Source organism: Gracilinanus agilis, chromosome 2, assembly GCF_016433145.1.
Source record: "Gracilinanus agilis isolate LMUSP501 chromosome 2, AgileGrace, whole genome shotgun sequence".
Lineage (NCBI taxonomy): Eukaryota > Metazoa > Chordata > Mammalia > Didelphimorphia > Didelphidae > Gracilinanus > Gracilinanus agilis.
The window spans coordinates 554,808,187-554,831,622 of NC_058131.1; the positions used below are offsets into that span (position 1 = coordinate 554,808,187).

Below are 23,436 nucleotides of genomic sequence, written 5' to 3' on the forward strand. Positions count from 1 at the left end.
AAAAAAAACAAAATTTAATACTCTGAAGATGTACTAAAGATAACACCAGACTCAGCATTAAAATTGAAAGAATGAAGGGCATGGAAAAAAATATTTCCAAGAGCAAATGATCTAGGTTTACAACCAAAAATAGCATACCAGCCATATCTACATTATGTAGAGTATATAAGTATACACACACACATTTATATGTGTGTGCATATATGTAATACATAAAATTATGAGCCATTCCCCTACAGATAAATGGTCAAAAGATATAAACAGACAGTTTTTGATGAACAAATCAAAACTATATATAAATATATAAAAATACTCTAAATCCTTCTTAATTATAGAAATGCAAATCAAAACAACCCTGAAATATCTTACACCTATTAGATTGGCTAAAATGATAAAAAGGCAAAATGACAAATTGGAAGGATATGGGAAAATGGGGACACAAATATGTTGTTGGTGCAACTGTGAAGTGATCCAACAATTTTATAGAGCAATATGGAATTAGGCTTAAAGAGTTATAAATCTGTGGGTAACATTTGACCCAGCAATACCACTATTTGATTTATTTCCTAAGGTGATCAGGAAAAAAAAGGGAAAGAACCTATATGTTCTAAAATATTTATGGCATAGCAAAGAACTAGAAATTGAATTTCTCATCAACTGGGGAATGGCTAAACAAATTATAGTATATGATTGTATTGGAACACTATGGTACTGAAATAAATGATGACCAGATTAATTTTGGAAAAATGTGGAAAGACAAACATGAAATTTTGAAGAATAAGATGAGCAGAACCAAGAAAATATTATAAGCAACAAGAGAAATATTGTTTGAATATCCATCCATGTCCACCTCCAGAAAAAAGCTGATAAATTGAAATAAGAGTTTTATGTATATACATATATATATATACATATATGTTTATATAAATATATACATATATGCATGTTTTGATGCATATATGAGATGCGGTCTTCTCTAGTTGGAGAGGAGTGAGAAGGAAGGGGAGAGTTAACTGGGTATTTCAATGTAACAAGAATTTTTTAAAGAAGAAAATTAAATTAAATTAAATTTAAAGAAAAGTAGAGTGAGAATGAGTCAGAGTCAAAGAGAATGAGTCAGATGTGTACATATATACACACACATACACACACATACATATATGTGTATATATATAATTCACATATATTACATACATATTACAAACACATATATACCTGTGTGCATGTGAATATATTCATGCCTCCCTTATAACACATCTAGACAGACCCATGTGGGTAGAAATAATCTACCTAAGCAAAACACACAATAAACAGCTACAAACCAAAATATTTATATCAGCACTTTAAATGATAGCATCGAACTAGGAAGGAAATAACTGTCTATTGATTGGAGAATGGTTGAGTAAATTATGATGCATTGATATAATAAAGTAAGACTGTGCTTAAAGAAATGATGAAAATAGAAAAGCATAGAAAGACTTACATGAACTGAAGGAAAAAAGTAAGCAGAGCCAAGAAAACAATTATCCACAATAACTACAATTTAAATGGACACAACTTCCACTATGAAACAACTGAAAAAAATGTTGCAAAATGATAAAGAATCAATCTGACTCCAAAGGAGGCATATAAGACACTTCCCCCATGCTTTACAGAGGAATGCAATTCATGAAGGCAGAACAGTGAGGGGGAAAATGTCAGATATATTTATAGTTTTGCTGAATTTTTGCCTCCTTTCTACTACTAGTTGTTCTTTCTTTTTTTCTCTTTTTCAAAAATCTTTGTTATAAGGAATGACTCTCTTGGAGGAGAGAAGAAAAGGGATAGGCAGGGAAATCTTAAGAAATGTAAAACAAACTATAGTAATAAAAAATCTATTAAGATGAATTTTTAAAGATAGTCCTTGGGGCTATGGACTATAAAAGTGGACTAGAACTCCCTCTCCCCACTTTGGGCAAAAAAGCCCCAAAGCAAAGAACAGCAGTGAAGAATACTATCAGAAATGCCTAGCAATAAGCAGCAAAGAGGTCAGGAGAGATTCCCAGTAGAGGACAGTGAGGCAAAAAAAGAGACAATGGCAAAGGACCCCAGGTCAATATAGAAGTTAGCTCATCTACTGAAATTATTATAATTATTGAATTGCATTGGAAACTCTAAGACACCTATAGCTTGAGTTTCCCTGGCTATGGACACCTATTTCCCACTTAAATATCTCTTTATGTGTATTTTTGGCAATACATCTTCCCTGAATGTATTCTCTTCTCCTTTGGCAGTGAAGATACCTGGAAGAGAGTATACCTTGTATATCTGGAGGATCTTTTCTTAATGTTTATTTTGGGATGCTATTTAGTTAAATATCTTTTGCTTTGAAGTAATGTATCTTCTGATTAATATAGTAAAGAAATGCATCCAAGGAGGCTTGTGAACTATACTTTTAAAATTATGTTGACTCACAAGATGCTGGACTTGGAGTTAATATTGACTTGTATTCAAATCCTACTTCTGCCACTTTTTAGCTATTTTTAGCTGTGTCAATAAAAGCTATATCCAAAGCAATGAAATAATGGATACTTGACGTATCCACATGAAATACATTAATTATCCATCAATATGAAATGTTTCTAGGACTCTAAATTTTCCCCCATCCACTGGCTTGGCCAATTAAGGCTTGAAGGAGAAGCTTCAGAGTAGAGACAACCTGGACAAAAGCTGCACTTGGACTATATCTAGCAAATACCTGTCTCATATCATTACAATGAAACTCTACACTGAATGGTTGGGGTCCTGGGGACCAAGAAGGCTTTTTCCCTAGAAAGAGGTCAATGAAGCTACCAAAGAACTTCAGAGTTCTAAGTCTGATGGAGGCACACAGGAGGAAAATAGGTACCAACAAGGCATCTTTTTTGGATGAATAAGTAACAGCTGACAGCACCTAAAAAAGCTGTAGAGAGATACAATGGAAAACTCATAGATATATCCCCTACTGAGGGTTAAGGAAAACTGAAGCATGTTCTACTTACTAACAAACTAGGAAAAGTTACATCTATTGGGAACCCTACCATTTATATGTCTAAATATGATCTGTGGAAGTATTATTTAGTGACTGATATAGATATTTTTCATTAGCTCTAAAAAGAGCACTATTTGCTTTCTCTGAACTGTGTAGGGGGGGCAGGATTTCTTACAAGAGAAGTTTGTGAAAACAATGAAAGTTAGTTAATATATGGTAAAATTTCCATATTTTGTGGGGTGAGGAGAATTAGCAAGAAATATGATAAATACTCCCCACAGGTTTGTTGGCCCTCTATGTCACACAAGAGCCTCTAACATAAGGGTAACATAAATTATATAAAGATGAGGATTGTCATATATATACTGGCATCACAAAATATTGTATGGGGGGTGGAGCCAAAATGGTGGCCTAGGAGCACCAAAAACTGAAACCTCTCTGACAATCTTTCCATACCAATCTTTACATGCTTCAAAGAAAAGAGAAATCCAAACCCAACAAGAAAAAGAAGTCAGAGAACTCTCCTGCTGAGCACAACTTGAAAGGTAGGCACAGAGAATCTATTTTCACAGAATAAGGGATAGATGGGCTAGCTGAACACCCTCCCCTACCCACTGTGATAAGACCAGGATGAGGCCCAGGCAGAGGATACAGTCACAAGGGAATCTTGAGGTATCTGGCATACCATGCAAGGTCCAGGGCTCTGACAATGACTGGCAAGGAGGAACTGGGAGGGGAGGCGGAATTAAGCAGGACACCCTCCCCTTCCCACCTTGCTGAGACTTGCAATAAGACCAGGCTGCCTGTGTGAGCCCCAGACAGAGACTGCAGCCCTGAGGAAATACTGCTGACCCACCACAGGAGGTCCAGGGCTTTGACAACAGCAGGCAGGGAGAAACTTGTGGGGAGCCATTAGGCTAGACACCCTCGGCCTCCACTGGCTACAGTGAAGAATTTGCCCCAGGACAGGCTAGCTCTAGCAGGTTAGCTCAACCAGTTGAATCCAGCATAAGAGCAGAGGTTTGAGAAAAGAGAAGATTCAGCCTCAGGGCTTAGCAGTTCAAACATCCTGGTTCAGTAAATCAACAGAAGGGCAAGTTTATAGTGGGGGGGGGGGGTGGTAAATAATTAATTAATTAATTAATTAATTGGTTGGAATGAATAAACAAGAGGAAAAAAAATAAAGTTACAATTGAAAGCTTCTATGGGGATTAGGACAAAAGAACAGAACCAATGGAGAAGGATAAAATACGGGAATATCAAGCAAAGTCTCAAAAAAAAAAAAAAACAGGAAATTGGACACAGGCTCTAGAGGAGCTCAAAAAAGAATTCAAAAATTAAATAAGACAGGTTGAAGAAAAATAACAAAATGAAAACAGCAGCCTAAAAAGCAAAATATGTCATCTGGTAACAGAGGAAAAGAATCAAAACAAGAAAACAATGTATTAAACTGTTTGCTGGAAAATAAGGCAAAAATGTTGAAGGAAAAGAAGAATGACTTGGAAAGATGAATGGACCAAAAGGAAAAGGAGAATGAAAAGATAGTGGAAGAAATTTAGTCTTTAAAAATTAGAATAGGGCAAATAAAAACTAATTACTAAAGAAGCTAGTGGGGGTGTGGGCAGGGAGGAGGGGAGAAAACCAATACAATGGAAGGGAGGAAGAGTTTGGTGACAAGTAATACTTAAACTTTTCTCTCATTGGAATTGACTCAGAGAGGGAAGAACAGTCAGATCTATTAGAGTATAGAATTGTCTCTTGCCCTATAGAGAAGCAGAAAAATAATAAGAAATGGGGTGGTGGGGAGGGGAGTAATACAAGGGAGGGAGAGATGGGGGGATGGGCTTTAACCAAAAGGCCCTACAGTAAAAGGGGAATAAGACGGAAAGTGGTGGAAAGAGGAATAATATAAGGGAGGGGGAAGGGAGGAGACTGAATAAAAGCAAACACTGGAGGGTATAAGGTGAAAATGGGTTTTATGGGTTCAATATATTAAAAGATGGTCGCCAGAGGATTGAACTATTATCAATTCTCAATTAAGAATAATCTCAAGTCAAAATTGACTTTAGGGTGATTTATTTACAATTAGGAAGGTTGAAGGTAGGGAAATTGAGAGAGAGAAACTCTGGCCCAGACCAGAGGCCCCGACCAGGTAAGAATTTAGAGGCCCCAGCAGAGGGACACAGAGGTTAATTAAACAAGGCTTCTAGCCCCAGGGCCTTTTACAATTAGAGAGGCAAGAGAGGCCACCTTGAGGATAGAGCCTCCAGAAATGCCAAGGGAAGAGAGAGTCAACCTAACTTACCCACATGACAATTCAAAGGGAAGCAGTCAGAGGTCCCACCAGAGATTCTTCTACACCAAGTTCAAAATGCCTCCACAGGAAGTTACCTTACAGGAAGTTACAATTTTTTCAGGTCATAATGTGATAAAAATCAGAGTTAATAAGGGTTCATGGGGAGGAAAATTTAAAGTTAATTAGAAACTAAATAATCTAATTCTTCAAAACCAGTAGGTCAAAGAACAAATCATAGAAACAATTACTAATTACATTTAAAAGAATGGCAATGAGGAGACAACATATCAAAATCTATGGGACACAGTCAAACCAGTACTCAGGGGAAAATCTGTATCCCTAAGTGACTATATCAACAAAATACAGAGGAAAGAGATCAATGAATTGGGCATGCAACTTTAAAAACTAGAAAGAGAACAAATTAAAAATCACCAGAGAAAAACTAAATTGGAATTCCTAAAAATCAAAGGAGAAATTGATCAAATGAAAGTAAAAGAACTATTGAACTAATAAATAAGAATAGGAACTGGTATTTTGAAAAAAATAAAATAGATAAAGTATTGGTTTATCTAAATAATAAAAATAAAGAAGAGAACAAAATTAACAGTATCATGAATGAAAAAGGTGATCTCACCTTTACTGAAGAAGAAATTAAGGGAATTATTAAGTGCTATTTCACCCAATTATATGACAAAAAATATGGCAATCTAGGTGAAATGGATGAATATCTACAAAAATATAAAATGCCAGAGAAAGAATTGAGGGAGTAGAAACATAGAAGAAAATATATGATTTATCGCTTGGTTTTATGGGAATATGATTGGGGGTTTTGGTTTTAAAAGATCACTCTATTACAAATCTGAATAATATGGAAATAGGTTTTGAGCAATAATACATGTATAACCAAGTGGAATTGCTTGTCAGCTCCAAGAGCGGGGAGGGAAGAGAAGAAGGAGAGAGCATGAAGTATGTAATCATGGGGAAATATTCTACAAATAAATAAATTTTTTGAAAAATGCTGCATGACTAGTTTCCCAAGTTTCCCAAGTTTCCTCTGTTTCCCAAGTACAGTCTTTGGTACCTCACTTTCTTTATTTCCTTCTCATTTCCCTTTCTTACCCCAATTCAATGGTACTACACAAGAAAGTAGTGCCAAGAAAAAAAAATGGCTGCTTACAGAATCCACCTCTGCCTGGAACCACCCAAGGTGGAACCTCTCAAAATTCAAGTCAGATTCAGATTTTCTCAAACCAAAGGAGAAAATCAGTGTGGATGACTTTGCATCATTAAAAAATCTCAATCTCCTTAAAAAATGAAAATGTTACCATCATGAAAAACACTTACTGAGTAATAAGAGGTAAATTTGATTTTCTCCTCTTCCTTTTTCAAATCATTCATGTTTAAGAAAGGGAACAACCAAAAGAAAAGGTAAATCACTCTTCTTAAGCCCTTCACATCTAGTACTCTGGATATAGGGCAGAACTATTTTCCCACAGCCTACTTTCTAGAAAACTCCCTCAGTTTCTTTCAATTTTCTAATTTGTGTTGGGACAATCACCCAAATCCCTAAGCTGGTGCTTTGAAGCCTCCTAATTGGCCTTCTAGATAATGGGGAAAATGACAAAACAAGGGAAAGAAATTCAACATCATCATCAGAAACCACAGCTATTCCCATTTCACTATGGAGCACAGATGTTGGAAAGTGGCACCAACAAAAGAACTGGTAAATCATGGCCCCAACTTCACGGAGTTGATTCTTTACTTCCTGCACTGTGATCCAGTCAGAGTTAATTAACTGGGTCTTGGCTGACCCCATGGGATCCAAAAATAATTTTAAAATCCCTCCAAGAACACAACATATTAGGAATTCTTCTGAGAATTCATGATGATGACATCTTAAAAATCTTGCAGGTACCTGCCATTATTCTATCCCACTGACCAGAATTGAACTTTGACTGAAGACTTGCTGCTTTATAAATCAGAGGGACTGAGAAAAGAGGAAAACCTTGAATTCAACCACAGGTACTGATGACCACACAGTAAGTTTCCAGGAGATAGGCACATGTCCACAAACATCCTCCACTGTCTACATTTCCCTAGCTCAATATCTCCCTCTCTGTTTTCCCCCATATCTATGTAGCACTTTCCCAATCCCATGGCTAAATGTCTTTCAACCATTCTACTTAGTTCATTTGTGTAAGCTACTAAAATTTTCTAAGAAAAGAACAACAGATTATATTTACCTATGTTCTCCTTTGGTTATACCTTTTCTTAATGATAAATTTTCCTCATGCTTGATGTCCTACAAAGTTCTATCACTAGCCATTGGTTGGAAACCTAGCAAGTGAGAATTCTATGATAATCAGAATTCAGAGCAGAAACTGCTATCCAAACCTCTAGCAAAGTATCTACTAATCTGTGAATACACGATATCTACTAATATTTTATCATGAAGTGTTTGGTAAGCAGTAAACAAATTTTTTGTTCCTTCTTTCCATTTTGGGAGGCAGGGATAAAAGGAGAGGTAATTGTGCCATGAAGAAGGATCCCCAACAGGTTTCTTTAAAGGCCCTCATGGAATTCCTCACTGGTGCTGAGCCAGCAATGAAGATGAGGCAAGAAGAAAGAGTTAACTAGTTAAATGTGTGCCACCATTCACATTTAACTTCTGCACTGCTTTGCCCGAGTCCACATTTGGAATCTTCAACATTATTTTGGCCAGGCCCTCCTCACCAATCCTGCTTGGAAAGTTTCTTGGGTGCAGAGAAGAGGTTCATACCAAACTTAATAACTAATTGGGGAGGGCAAAATGAAATGCAGCAAATAAAAAGACAGAAGCTTCAACAAAATAGAATCCCATTTAACTGATGCAAGTCAGAGGAGTCTCTTTTAAATTGTGCTTTGCTCCACAAGCTAAATGTGATTGGAGATACCAAGCAATAAAAACAGCAAGATCTTGTATTCTTTATATCTATCAGACAACTATACAAATGAAAATATAGTTTACTATAAAAAATCATTTGCAAAATCCTTCCAATTTCTTCATTATATACAGACACTATCAGCATGAAGATGTGAGAATATAAATGGTATGTTGCTTTAGTTGTCTTTTGGATTATCTTTGATAGATTATAATATCTGTGGTTTTTCCCTTCTGTTATCTTTCTCTCCTTGAGTTCCTTTTTAAAACTCTTTGAATTCTTTCAGTCGTATTACTTATAGGTGATACTTTCTAGTAAAAGTCTTGTAAAAGATTTGGCAAAGATTTCCTTTGTGTGCACTAAGTATGATCCAAATCTAGAATATCATTTCTGCTTTAGGGTGATATGGTTCACATGAGGTCATTTCACTGATAAAAGTACCTTGCAAAAATGTAATTAAATCTGTTCCATTTTCCATATATTTTTCCTATGAATACTTTCATCTTGAGCACATTAGAGCAGGTAGGTGGCTCAGTGGATAGAGTGCTGGAGCTAGAGGTAAAAGTCAGGAAAGACTCAGTTCAGATCCAAACTCAGATAACACTGTGTGCTTTGGGGCAAGTAAATCAACTTCTCTGTTTATCTCACTTGATTCATGTATAAAATGGAGATAAGAGTAGGAAAGGGCAGTTAAGTGGTTCAGTGGATAGAGAGCCAGGCTCAGAGATGGGAGAAGGTCATAGGTTCAAATAGGAACTCAGACACTTCTAGCTATGTGACCTTGGACAAGTCACTTAAGCCTCATTACCTAGCCCTTACTGCTCTTCTGCCTTGGAACCAATACACAGAATTGATTCTAAGAAAGAAGGTAAGGGTTTAAAAAATAAGAGCGTTTTAAACAAGGATTAACTGACACAACACTTGGAAAGTGCTTAGTGAAGTGCCTACTATGTAAGGCACTATAAAAATATTAGTTATTTTTATTATTAAGATGATGTGGCTCAACTGAGCCATGTGCCAAAATTTCTACAGACTTGTTTTTGCTCTCAATGTTGTTTTCCAATTTATAAAACCATATTGTTTGTAATCTTCCATCATCCTTCTCTACAGCATTTTACATAGACATTTGTTTTATAAACCAATGTTGTCCTTGGCTGTTATGTCTCTCCATTTAGAAAGGAATACAAGTGTTTGCTGCAATTTTGTCCAATGTCCCCCTTTCTTCATTATTATTTCTTCTAATTTGATGGTGATTTTGACCTTTTATCTAACCAGTTGTTCATTTGACCTTACCTAAAAAGCAATACCTCCTACAACTGTAATGTGTAGCTTCCTGTAAAATTAGATAGTTAATTTTTTTTATTTGTGAGGTTGTTTGGTACTCACCAAGTCTAACATTTCTAACTCTCTTCTAAAAGAAAATATGCAGCATATTCAAGCATGAGCCTACTGATTAATTCATAAACATTTCTCTTTTTTTCACTTGTCAAACTCAAACAATATTTTCTTTTTAATATTTTTTTAAATTCAGCTCCCTGTTCCTTCCACCTGCCATAGAAGTCATCATCCAAAAAAATATATAGATTATGACTCTCATGTTTCCACTTCTAAGTTAATTCTCTGAATGTGAGAATAATATTTTCCAATGTATTTTTTCCTCCTCCCTGTGCCATATCACATTGAAGATAGTGAGTAACAAAGTTTATTTTATTTAATTGGAAAAGTCATGTTAAGTTCTTCAAAGGTTTTCTCTATTGTTCCATGCTCTACAATAGATTCTTGGCATCTAAGATGCAACTAGGTGGTCCAGTGGTGGGCCTTGAGTCAGGAAGAGCTAAGTTCAAATACAGCCCTCTGACATTTATTAGCTAGCTGTGCCAATCTGGGCAGGTCTTTTAACCTCTGTCTGCCTAAGTTTCCTCATCTGTAAATAAGGATAAAAACAGTACTTCTTTCTCAGGCTGGTTATAAGGAAAACAGGAAATTATACTTGTAAAGCACTTTACAACTCTTAAAGCATTACATGATACAAGCTATCATTATTATTAGGAGTTATTTTAACATAAATTCACCAAGATCACAAGATTGTCCTATGATGCAATTTTTGTTATTTTTCAAGACACAATTCAACCAAAACCTCTGTTTTTATCTCCAGTGTCTGAGGCACCATTTAATTTACTTTCTTTACAAAACTTCTATTTATCTTCTGGTTTTATTTACCATGGAAATAGCAGTTTTGACGTTCATAGTATGGCAGGGGACAATGTCATGGGATGTTGTCATTTTCTGTCATTGCACAAGATCTAACTCATATGTAAAATGTTAAATATTAAGTAAATATTTACAGATAGTGTAAATATACTCAGCCTTCTTTTATCCCTATCCCACCATCACTATGGAAATAAAAGGGAGGCCACATAGCACTGGAGGATATTTTTTTCCATTGGGTCAACATTACCAAACAACTCATCAATAAGTGCTCAATCAGCTGGTAGTGAGGACCTCCAAATTTAGCCAATTTGGACTGGAACCACAAACTCAATCATTCAGAAATATAGACAAAATCTTTCTAGCACCTTGAAGTTTGCCAGAACTTATGTACTTTTTATGCAGTCTTCAAAAACCCAGTCTCTCTCCTTCACACTATAAAATACCAGGGGAAATTTTTTTGGAGGAAAAAGAGCATCGGCTCACATTTATACAGGCTTTAATATCAGTCAGTCAATAGACATTTATTAATACATGGGTCAAGGACTGGGCTAAGCAATTGATGTTTTATGTAATGTTTTATGTAGCATTTTCCATACCTTTGAATGTCACATAATATAAGTATTGTTATTTCCATTGTACAGATAATAAAACTTGGATATAGAATATTTGAGGTGAATTGCCCAGAGTTACACAGCTAATAACTAGGTTGGAGCTTGTTCTTTCTGATTCAAAGATCACTTATGTGGGTAAACAGAAAGTCATATGATTAATTGCAAATGAATAAAATGGCTCTTTAGTTTTATGAATAAATTATTTGCAGCATAATGAGCCAAAGAGAAAGAATCACAAGTGTATTTCATAACTTTAGTTGAAGAAAGCTTATCTATCATCTGACATATTAACCTTATTAAATGTAGAGGCTTATCATCAGAGTTCTCCATCAGATGATCAATGTTTTCAACTACAGAAACTCATAATTAACATATCCTGAAGAATGGAAGGGTTATGTAGTAAGCATCAATGGAATAAGTACCCATAGTGACAAAATCAAATCCTTGAATTGATTTAATGAAAAGCCCAACTCTAGTAGTTTTGGAAATACTCCCTAAAGAATATGATTTTCTTCCTCCTTGTTATCTCTCTGCCTAAGAGAAGACAAAAAATTTCCTTTAATGTTCCTTAAATTTCCTTAAAGTTCTCATCATTATATTATAGTCTTTTTCCCTAGGTCTTCCTCACCTCTAAAACAGTCATTTGATACTGCAATCTATTGACATCTTTTTCTGATTTCTCTTCATCTTCAATTTTGCTATATGTCTTGGCCATTCTCCAGGTGAACCACTCCAGAGGATGGAAAGAATGAACAGCACTCAATTGACGGAGTTCATCCTGACGGGGATTCCTTACCCACCCAAGCTAAGGACATTCCTTTTTTTATTCTTCCTAGTCATATACACGCTGACACAAATGGATAATTTTCTCATCTTCCTCACAGTTTGTATAGACTCCCAACTCCATGCACGCCCTATGTATATCTTCCTTGGTGTCCTATCCATCATTGACATGGGGATCTCCTCCATCATTGTTCCACGGCTCATAATGAACTTCACTCCTGGCATTAAGCCTATCCCATTTGGTGGTTGTGTAGCTCAACTCTATTTCTACCACTTCCTGGGCAGCACCCAGTGCTTCCTTTACACTGTAATGGCCTATGATAGATATTTGGCCATATGCCAACCTCTGCACTATCCTGTCCTAATGACCTCAAAGATGTGCTACTTGATGGTGACAGGAGCATGGATAGCTGGGTCTATCCATGGTGCTATCCAAGCCATACTCACTTTTCGCTTACCATACTGTGGTCCCAACCAGGTAGATTATTTTTTCTGTGACATTCTTGCAGTACTAAGGCTGGCCTGTGCTGATACAACCATTAATGAATTGGTGACTTTTGTGGACATTGGAATGGTAGTTGCCAGTTGCTTCTCTCTAATCCTGCTCTCCTACATACATATCATCAGAGCCATTTTAAGAATCCGCACTGCCGATGGAAGAAGACGTGCATTCTCCACCTGTGGAGCCCATGTGACATTAGTCACAATTTGTTATGTGCCTACTGCCTTTATCTATCTGAGACTAGAAGCCAATAGCCCCTTAGATGGAGCAGCTGCTCTGTTCCCCACAGCCATCACTCCTTTCCTTAATCCTCTGATCTACACTCTGAGAAACCAAGAGGTAAAGTTAGCTCTGAAGCGAATGGTAGGTGACCGAAGAGCTGTGAGTAAGAACTGAATGATTCTGTCATTGTTGAGACTCACTCATATTTCAAAGATTTGAGTATTAAGGATAAGTGAACTTTTTGAAGACAAGCAAACCAATACAGAATTAGGGGAATGTCTACTCAAGGCATGTGAAGATTTCCCCCAGCAAAATTGGACAGATGAGAAGATTTTGTTTCAATAGTGATGATGGCAGCAGATATTTGATTTGACATCAAAGAAGCTGAGATCATCCACAGCATCCCAAGCCATCACCTGTCGTCTGGACTTTTGTCTTTCTACTGGTCTTCAATGACAGGAAGAAAGTGATACTAACAATTTTGTGTGACTATGCCTCACTTAAATCTAATTTATGCACAAGTCAAACGGCATCATTGGTATCAATTTTTGGTCTTCTTTGAATACAAAAGAAAAGAACAAAGGAACAGAATCAGAGACCTAAGAAATACTAGTTTGGGTCTAAAAGGAATGAAGTCAATATTTCTAAATTTAAGCAAAATTTCTTCTCCTGTTGTTTTCATATTCTTCAATAAATGGCATTAAAATATAGCATTTGGTCAATCAAATGTGACAGTTTGACAATTGTGTAACATGTTTTTTTAGTATGATGAAACAATATATATTGTTCATTTAGAAACCATTATTGTAATTTTGGTTTAAGTGTTATTCAAAATGTAACAATCTGTGAAAAAAAATTCCTTAATCATTTCTAAAGAGCACTCTTGCTCATGCAGACTACTTTCTAGGACAAGGGACCAATTTCAAAAGTGGACAACTTATATACCTTGCTCTTTGGTTTTAATTTAATTTAACACTTACCAGACAAAGAAGTTGAAAATTCCTCCTTAGGAGAATTTTGTCCTATAACATACTTCCATTTTTCTGCTATCTCATGTAATTAATCCATTCAAGTCTTCTCATAGAGATTCTTGTCTACATTCCCAAAAATGTAGAGATTCTTGCCTACATTCCCAAAAATCCTCTATAGGCAAACTACCCAATGTACTTGTAACTTTCCTCCAGATATTTTAAGATTTTGTAGATATATTCAACATTTTGTGGGTACCTATATTGTCCATTAATTGTATTTCCCTATTGCTACATGACCAGCTCATACATATGATGATATTTTGGCACCACTTCTTTCCACAAGATAACAATATGTTGCAATCTAACCATACTCTTCCAAAAAGAAAATAATAGTCAAAGGGGTGCATTATCTAAGTATGCGCACACTCTTAGGTGACTATAATGTTGGTTTTGAGGTTTTTTTTTTTTGGTTGGTTGTTGTTTTGGGTTTGGTTTTTTTGTTTGTTTGTTTATTTGTCTGTTTCTTTATTTTTCCCTAATGAAGGGGAAGAAGCAAGAGATAAACAGGGAAGTTGAAAAGATTAGACTATAGGAGAAAAAAATGAGATTTGAAAAGAATTGTAATAGCCATGTACCCTCAAAACAACTTTTTTTCACTCTAAATTAAAAGAAATAGTTTCCAATGGTAATGCTAATCAAAGGCTCTAAATTATTTTAGGAATTAGAGCAAGTTTACTGAGAAAGTTAATGAAATGTACCTTGGCATTTGCTATTTTTTAATGATTACTCCATAAAACATTGATTTTCCTAATCACTATTTAAATGTTTGTATTTTCATGCAGAAATTTTTTAAAAAAGAAAAAGTATTTGAATATTCATGTAGTAGAAAATGACCTGGATTTAGAACTAGAGTTTGAATTCTGGCTCTCCCATGTGCTAGTTGTGTAAGCTTAGGCAAATCAATTCATCTCCTTGAGTCTCAGCTTCCTCATTAGGAGAAACTTGAAATATTAACCTATACTGGCATTTAACATTCACTAAATACTATGTTATCCTATTATCCTCATTATATGAGCTACAGTAATATCATAAATGAACTGTTTAGATCAGTGATGGGCAAAGTTTTTAAGGGGGGGGGGGGGCCAAAGGAAAGGAAATGCTTATCTGTCAGTTTGTTTCTAAAGCAACTCTTTCAAAGTTTCATTGTATTGTATTCATTGTATTCGTCAGATTAGGAATAATGTCACACAGCCAGATAGAACATTTCAGGGGGCTGCATCTGGCCTGCAAACTGTAGTTTCCCCATCACTGGACAGCCCACAGGCCAGATGTGGCCCCCTCTTTAAAAAGTTTGCCCATCACTGGTTTAGACCATTTGGCCACAAATGGGATACTACTGACTGACACATGGTGGCAGATTTCTCTCTTTATAATCAGATTACAATGCCAGTTTCTAGATAATTAATTCATTTTTTTGAATTGATGAAGGCAACTAAGAGTAAAGAGCATTCTGAGTGTTTTACATAGGAACTTAAACATATATCATAAGGAAAAAGGTTCCCTTTCCATTCTCATGCTTGTTCCCTCAGTGGGATATCCTAGTCATGACACTGGGTCTATTAAGGTGTGGATACTTTCTGAAGGAAGACAGGGCTGGCTAACCCTACACAAACATGAAGAAATGAAGATGTGATAGAGGGAGAAAATACATTGCCCATAGAAATGAAAAATGATATCTGAGAACTGTCACTCTTCCATAAAGGGAGATAAAGTTTGTAAGAGATCCTTCAAGAAAACTCCAGGACATTTGGGTTCTGACATCAGCAGCAGCATTCCATTCAGCCTTCTTCCTTTATGTTGCTGTATATACCAGAAGGTAGGAAGGAGGATTGTGGGATGATGGCAGAATAAGACACAAGATTACCTCACTCTCCAAATTCCAAAAAAAATATTCAAAAAGAATGCCTCAGATTCAACTCTAAAGCGGTTAAGATTTCGGAGAGAAACAATCCAGCCAAAGACAGCTTGGGAAGAAGTTCTCTGCACTCCTGGTTAGGGGTTTTACCTGATAGAAGTACAAATACCCCTAGGAAAATATCATGGAATCAGCACAGACCAAGCCATGGGGGCAGCTGTCTAAGCAGGTAGTCTCACTTTGCCAGCTTCACTTGTGAGATTATGCTCCAGTAACAAATACCATCAGAATCAATAAACAAGAAGTTCTTGGGACAACTATGGAGGATGCAGCCTCAGCCCTGGGAATTTACACCCACCCACTGGGCAAGGGGTTGGAGGGCTGATAGCAGAAGATTTGGGAGCTCAGATATGCTGACCAAACCCCACTACATCCCAGGCTGTGGCTTCAGGTTAGGAGGAGCAAAGAGAGAGCACAGTGGAGTGAATTAGGTGCTGAGAGGCAAGAGCCCTACTGGCTGTAGTCATTCCCAAGAGATAAAAGTTCCTGATTGAGATTCTATAGCAGGCAAACCACCTGGGAATCTCAGGAAGTAAAATCATTTGCTTGCAATAACATCACTGCCAGGAGCTCTGGTCAGCATATCTGAGGTTACTCACAAAGTGTCATGTGAGTGGAAGAGAGGTGAACAGAGACTACATCTGGCTCTGGATTATAGAAACTGGAAGAACCAAGAAGTATTCAGGAAATAATAGCATAAAAAACCTGAAACCTGAGACATCATCCTCACACCCTGGGAATAGAGCCCAACTCTAGCATAAAGTTAACAATTAAATCTATTGACTATTAACATTTTTTTAATTAGTAAGCAAAAGAGAAAGGACTCAACCATAGATAGTTACTGTGAGGATAGAGAAAACTAAGATTCAAATTCAGAAGACAATAAATTTAAAATACCTGCTTCTAAAATGTCAAAGAAAAACATTAAATGGTAACAAGTCCCAAAAAAATTTTGGGAAGAGCTTTATAAAAGCTTTAAAAATGAAATGAAGAGGCAATTAGGTTCTGTGGATTGAGAGCCAGGCCTAGAGACAGGAAGTCTTGGGTTCAAATCTAGGCTCAGATACTTCCTAGCTGTGTGACTCTGGACAAGTCACTTAACCCCCATTATCTAGTTCTTACCACATTTCTGCCTTAGAATCAATATAAGGTATTGATTCTAAGACAGAAGGTGATAGTTTTTAAGAAAACTAAACACTTAGCAGCCTCAACATTAAAAGGACGAAGGGCATGGAAGAGCAAATGATCTGGATTTACAACCAAGAATAACATACCCAGAAAACTTGAGTATAACTATACGAGGAAAAAATTGATATTTTATTATCTAAATGACTTTCAGCTATTCTTGAGGAAAAGCCCAGAACTGGGCAAAAAAAAATTTTTCTATAAGAATCATAAGAAAGTAAACATTAAAGACAAATTATAAGGAATGCAATAAGGTCAAATTGAATATAATAGAATGAGCCAAAACTAATAATGAAAGAGAGTAGAAAGAGGTAATATGAAACAATTATCTCATACAAAAAACATGTGAGTAGAAAAACTGGTATAATGAAGGAGAGGAAGGGATAGAGGATCCATAGTGCATAAAATGTTAGAGCATCCAAATTTTTAAAAGAAAAGCTAAATGAGTTACAAATGGAAATAGATAGCAAAACAATAATAGTGGGAAGACTTCAACTTTCCTCTCTCAAAACTAGATAAATCTGACCAAAAGACTATAAGAAAGAAATCAAGGAGATGAATAGAATCTTAGAAATATAAAAGCTATTTGGAGAGAAGTGAATGGGAATAGAAAAGGACTATACCTTCTTTTCATTGGCACATGGTATCTTTCAAAAATTGACCATATATTAGGGCTCAAAAACTTTATAGTTAAATCCATAAATGAGGAATGTTAAATGCATCCTTTTTGGACCATAAAGCAAAAAAATGTTACATGTAATAAGCAACCATGGAAACACAAAATAAAAATAATTTGGAGACTAAATTACTTAATATAAAAGAATGAATGGATTAAGGAACAAGACATAGTAACAATAAATAAATAATTTTATTAAAGAGAATGATAGTAATAAGACAATATATCAAAAGCTATGGAATACAGCAAAAACAGTAATTAAGGGCAAACACATCTTTAAATGCTTGTGTCAATAAAATAAAGTTCAATGAATTGAGAATGCAATTCTAAAATCTAGAAAAAGAACAAATTAAAAATCCATAACTAAGCACTAAATTAGAAATCCTAAAAACTAAAGACAAGATAAATAAAATTGAATGTAAGTAAACCATTGAATTAATAAACAAAACTATGGGTTGGTTTTATAGAAAAAATTTTTAAACAGATAAACCATTGTTTATGATTTTTAAGTGTAGAAAATGAAATCACTAGCATTTAAAATACAAAACATTAATATAGCACAAAAGGAATTTAAATCAATGCAATTATTGGGAATTATATTGCCCAATTATATGCCAACAAATTTAACAATATAAGTGAAATGAAAAAAACACCTATAAAATATAAACTGCCTAGACTATAGGAAGAAATAAAATACCTTAAATAAGTCTATTTTTATTTTTTCAATTTACAGTTATTTGGGTTTTTAATACTGAAATAACCTGGTTACTCCCTTTTCCCCTTCCTCCCACTATAGAAGGCATCATTTCACAAAAAGATATATATATACATATATAAAGCAATGTCTTGTTTATTTCTGTTTATAGACCAATATCTTTTTTCTTCTGTTTCTCCTCCTCTCTTTGTTCCATTTTGTGGATAAGGCATACCACCATTCAGTCAACATGCATGAATTGTTTACTCTGTGCAGGCACTGTGCTCTAAGCATACAAATACAAAGAAGGAAATTGTCCCTGCCTACAATGAGCTTACATTCTACCAGGAGAGATAATGAGAATATATCACATACAAGTACATATAGAACAAATATAAGAAGAATAAATGCAAAGGACAGTCTCAGGTATTTGTAAATTAAGTGGTTTGATGATTTGCCCTGGGCACTCTTCTCTTCCTCAGGATCTCTTCAGTTGGTGATCTAATCAGCTCTCATTGATTCAATTATCATCTTTCTGCTTATGAATCTCAAATCTACTTATTCAGTCCTAACCCACTCTGCTGACCTCCAGTATTGTCTCTGTCAATTAAATGTCTTGAACTGGATGACTTACAGATATCTTAAACTCAACAAATCCAAAACTGAATTCAGTCTCTTTCCCCCCAAACCCTGCTCCTTTCAAAATTTCTCTTTTTCTCTTGAGGATATCACCATTCTTCCAATCCCCTAGGCTGTGCCATCTTGGACTCCTCACTAACTCTTACACCATAACCCCTGTATATCCAATCTGTTGCTAAGGTCTATTTATTTCACCTTTGCAACATCTCTCCTAATTCCACTACCATTCTGGTACAGTCCTAAACTGGTGAAATAGCCTGCTGGTCATTCTCCCTTCCATAAGTCTTTCTGCCTCTCCAATCCATCCTCTAGTCAGCTGCCAAAATGATTTTCCAAAGGCATACATCTGATGGTGTCACCCTCTACTCTGATCTATAGTAGCAATCAGTCATTCGCCAAAAGAAAGTATAAGATCCTCTGTTTGACATTCATAGCTCTTCACAACCTATTCCCCCTTCTATAGACCAACATCTTATACCATTTGCCAAGATATAAAAAAATTTACTTTAGAAAAGGAAATTGAACAGGCTATTAATGAACTTCCTTAGAACAAAACATCAATATTAGATGGATTTACCAGTCAATTCTACTAAACATTTAAAGAACTTTGTCAAATGTAAAAGAATATGAGACATTTCCCAACTGATAAATGGTCAAAAGATATAAAAAGATGGTTTTAATGAAAAAATCAAAGTTATATATAATTATACAGGGGAAATCATCTAAATCCTTGTTAATTAGAGAAATGCAGATCAACAAGACTCTGAGATATCTCACATCTGTCAGATTGGCTAAAATGATAAAAGGGCAAAATAACAAATTGGAAGTATGTGGGGAAATGGGAACACAAATATACTGTTGGTACTATTATGAAGTAATCCAATTATTTTGTAGAGCAATTTGGAATTATGCTTAAAGAGTTATAAATCTGTCGGTGCCATTTGATTCAGCAATACCACTATTAGGTTTATTTCCATGATCAGGAAAAAAGGAAAATAACCTATATGTCCTAAAATATTCATGACAACTATCTTTGTGGTGGCAAAGAACTGAAAATTGAAGGGATACCCATCAACCATGCAATGGCTAAACAAGTTATGGCATATGATTGTGATGGAATACCACAGGGATGTAATAAATGATGAGCAGGTTAATTTTGGAAAAACATAAAAAAACCTACATAAAATTATGAAGAGTGAAAAGAGCAAAACCAAGAGAATATTATATACAGCAATAGAAATATTGTTTGAAGAATAACCTATGCACATCCACCTTCAGAGAAAGAATTGATAAACAGAAATAAGTAAAACATATATATATTTATATACTTCTGTGGTGGGATTGTCTAAATATTCTATTTCCTCTTTTATTAATCAAGATAGTTTATATTTTTGTAAGCATTCATCTATTTCACTTAGATTATCAGATTTATTGGCATATAGTTGAGCAAAATAACTTCTAATAACTGCTTTCATTTCTTTTTCATTGCACCTTTTTCATTTTGGTATCAAAATTTTGATTTTCTTCTTTTTTTAAATTGTTAACCAATAGTTTATCTATTTTAATTATTCATTTATAAAACCAACTCCATATCTTATTTATTAGTTCAATGGTCTTCTTACTTGCAATTTTATTAATCTCTCCCCTGATTTTCAGGATTTCTAATTTGGTATTTAATTGGGGATTTTTATTTGTTCTTTTAATAGTTTTTTTAGTTGCATGATCAATTAATTAATCTGTTCTTTCTCTAATTTATTGATGTAAGCAGTTAGAGATATAAATTTTCTCCTAAGTAATGCTTTAACTGCATCCCTTAAATTTTGATATGTTGTCTCCTTGCTGCTTTCTGTAATGTCAAAGAAGAAAGTCCTCACAGACCAGCTTGGTTGGGTGGTTATAGTTAAGATTTATTAGCATAGGGACCTTCATAATATAACAAATACCTTTCTACCTGTTTTCCTTTCTCTATCCCTTCCTCTAAAGTTTTTATATCTATAACAAATAAATTTTATATAACTGGCCTGAGCCAGAATTCTTTCAGACTATTTAGAGAAGTCATCTTTCTCAATAGTCAAAACAACAGCCTGTCCACTGAGGACACAGGTATTGGAAATACCTATAGTAATACCGATAATTTATAATGGTCAATAATCCTTATAACATGTGTTGCCTGGGCTTCTCTTTCTTCTTACCCCAGTGAGACATGCTCTTCCAGTTTTCCTTTCTTTTGAGGAGATTTATTTTCTTTTATTTGTATGAGGTTGTGGAAGAATCAGGTGAGTGGAGTATCCTTTACTCTACTATCTTAGCTACCAGCATGCAGCTCCTCTTCTTATCTTAATAAGTACTCTTTATACCTGTGGCAAATTTTTTAAAAAAATTAGTTGACTTCCAGCTTTATGAAGATGAACCTCTCCAAACTTACCTAGGGTTAGTTCTCAGATCTATCACCGAATCCATAATTAAAGACTTTCCAGCTTGATAAGAACTTTGAGAACTTGGCTTCCATTACCATCTCTTTCAAAACCTAGGGTCACATCTAAATCACAATGAGAGAAGTATCAGGGTAAGGTTTTGGTAAAGTTGACTGTATTTGATTGTAATAAAGTCCAGTTCTTAGTCTTCCTGATCCCAGCCCAGCACTCTATCCATTATGCCATCTAGCTGCCCACCAAAGTCAGGTAGAAAGTGACATTTAGATTTGAGCCCTGATTCTTTGATTTCAAATTCAGAAATTTTTCTATTAGTACAATGTATCTGTGCAGGTTTTGTAGAATGCATATATATATATATGTATATGTATATATATATATATATTTATGAATACAAACTCTTAGAAAGTTGCCCATTCACTGAAAAATTAAATGACTTTCCCTAAGTCACAGAGCTACTATTTGTCTGAAGCAGGGCTTAAATACACCTCTTCATGCCTTCTAGTACAGCTCTCTCTCTTCTGTGCCATGCTGACTTTCACAGAGTACTTCTATCACAAGCTTTTGGTAAGGATCAGTTGAGTTAGCATAGTGTATTTAATTAACATTTATTTATTTGGTTGGTTATATAATTAATTTAATTATTAGTATCTTTAGTGCAGCATATAGTACACACTTAAGTATTTTGTAAACCTTAAGGCACTATCAAAATGACAGTTATTATTGCTACTCGTTTCAATAAAGAGTGTACCCATAACATGATTGGGGATGTAGACTCGAAACTACCACACCAATGCAACTAACGACAATTTGGAAATAGGTCTCGATCAATGACACATGTTAAAACCAGTGGAAATGTGCATTGGCCATGGGTGGGGGGAGCGCAGGGGGTGAAGGGGAAAGTAGGAGCATAAATCATGTAACCATGTTAAAAATGAATATTAAGAAATGGTTAAAAAAGAGCAAACAATAACTTTCAACACCACAATTAAAAAGTGTTTTCCATTTTATACAAAAAAAAAAAAAAGAGTGTGCCCATAGCAATGAAATGATGGATATTTGAAGTATTGAATCAAATATACTTGGGACTATAAATTTTCGCCCCATTCACTGTCTTGGCCCATTTAAGGTTTGGTTATGCCAATCCACCAGACAGATCAGTAGAATAACCCTGACATATGACCTCAAAAGAATACATAGGACTTGAGAAATTAAGGGGAAGGGAAATTAAGGCATCTTGTCAAACTTCTAGATATATAGGAAAGCCTCATTTAAGTGGGAAACACAATGTCCAGGAAAAAAAAGAGATCAAGACAGATAAATCCTGATTCAACCTGGTATTGACGATATAGAATTCTGTGAAGAAGAAAGAAGTAGGTTTCCTGTTCCTATTCTAAACATTTTTGTAAGGCCAAAGTTTTGCCAATATAACAGCATGAAGGAGAGGCTTCATAGAAGAGGCACCCTGGACAAAAACTACACTTGGACTGTACCTAGTGAACACCTATCTCATATCATGACAATGAAACTCTATACCAAATGGTTGGGGCCCAAGGAACCAAGAAATCTTTTCCCCTAGAAAGAGGTCAGTGATGCTACCTATTGGTAGCTATGAAGAACTGCAGAGTTCTAAGTGTGAAGTAAACATGAAGTGGGAAATATGTACTAACACGGCATCTTTTTAGATGAAAAAGTAATGGTTGACACCACCAGAAAAAAGCTACAGAAAAATAATAGATACATCCCCTAGTGAGAGCTAAGGAAAACTGAAGCAGGTTCCACATTCTAACAAACTAGGAGAAGCAACATCTATTGGGAACTGTACTCTTTACATGTTTGAATAAGACCAGTGCAATAAACACTGACTGTTATTGATATTAGGAAGAGCACTATTTATTTTCTCTGAACTGTAGGTTGGGGGTGGTTCTTGGAGTTATGTGAACAGGGCTTGCAAGAGAAGTTTGTGAAAACAAGGAAGGTGGGGGCCACTGGGTGGCTCAATAGATTGAGAGTCAGGTCTAGAGATGGAAGGTCCTAGGTTCAAATCTGGCCTCAGCCACTTCCTAGCTGTGTGACCCTGGGCAAGTCACTTGACCCCCATTGCCTAGCCTTTATAACTCTTCTGCCTTGGAGCCAATACACAGTATTGACTCCAAGACGGAAGGTAGGGGTTTAAAAAAAAAAAGAAAGAAAACAAGGAAGGTTATAGCAGTGAAACTGTCATATTTTCTGGGTGAAGGAGAATTGGTAAGAAATGTGAGAAACACTTTCCAAAATGTTTGTTGGCTTTCCATGTAACATAACAGCC

General features: G+C 35.4%; 1 protein-coding gene across 1 annotated transcript; it reads left to right on the plus strand.

Annotated features, from left to right (window-relative positions):
* The first annotated feature begins 11,788 nt into the window (after positions 1–11,788).
* Positions 11,789–12,730, plus strand: LOC123236040 (olfactory receptor 10G3-like). The gene has a single exon (XM_044662297.1). The coding sequence runs from the start codon at positions 11,789–11,791 to the stop codon at positions 12,728–12,730; it is 942 nt and encodes a 313-aa protein (XP_044518232.1).
* Positions 12,731–23,436: the final 10,706 nt, after the last annotated feature.

Bases quoted from the DNA above. Each gene is read 5' to 3' on its own strand.
- LOC123236040 (XM_044662297.1), top strand. From the start codon at position 11,789: ATGGAAAGAATGAACAGCACTCAATTGACGGAGTTCATCCTGACGGGG.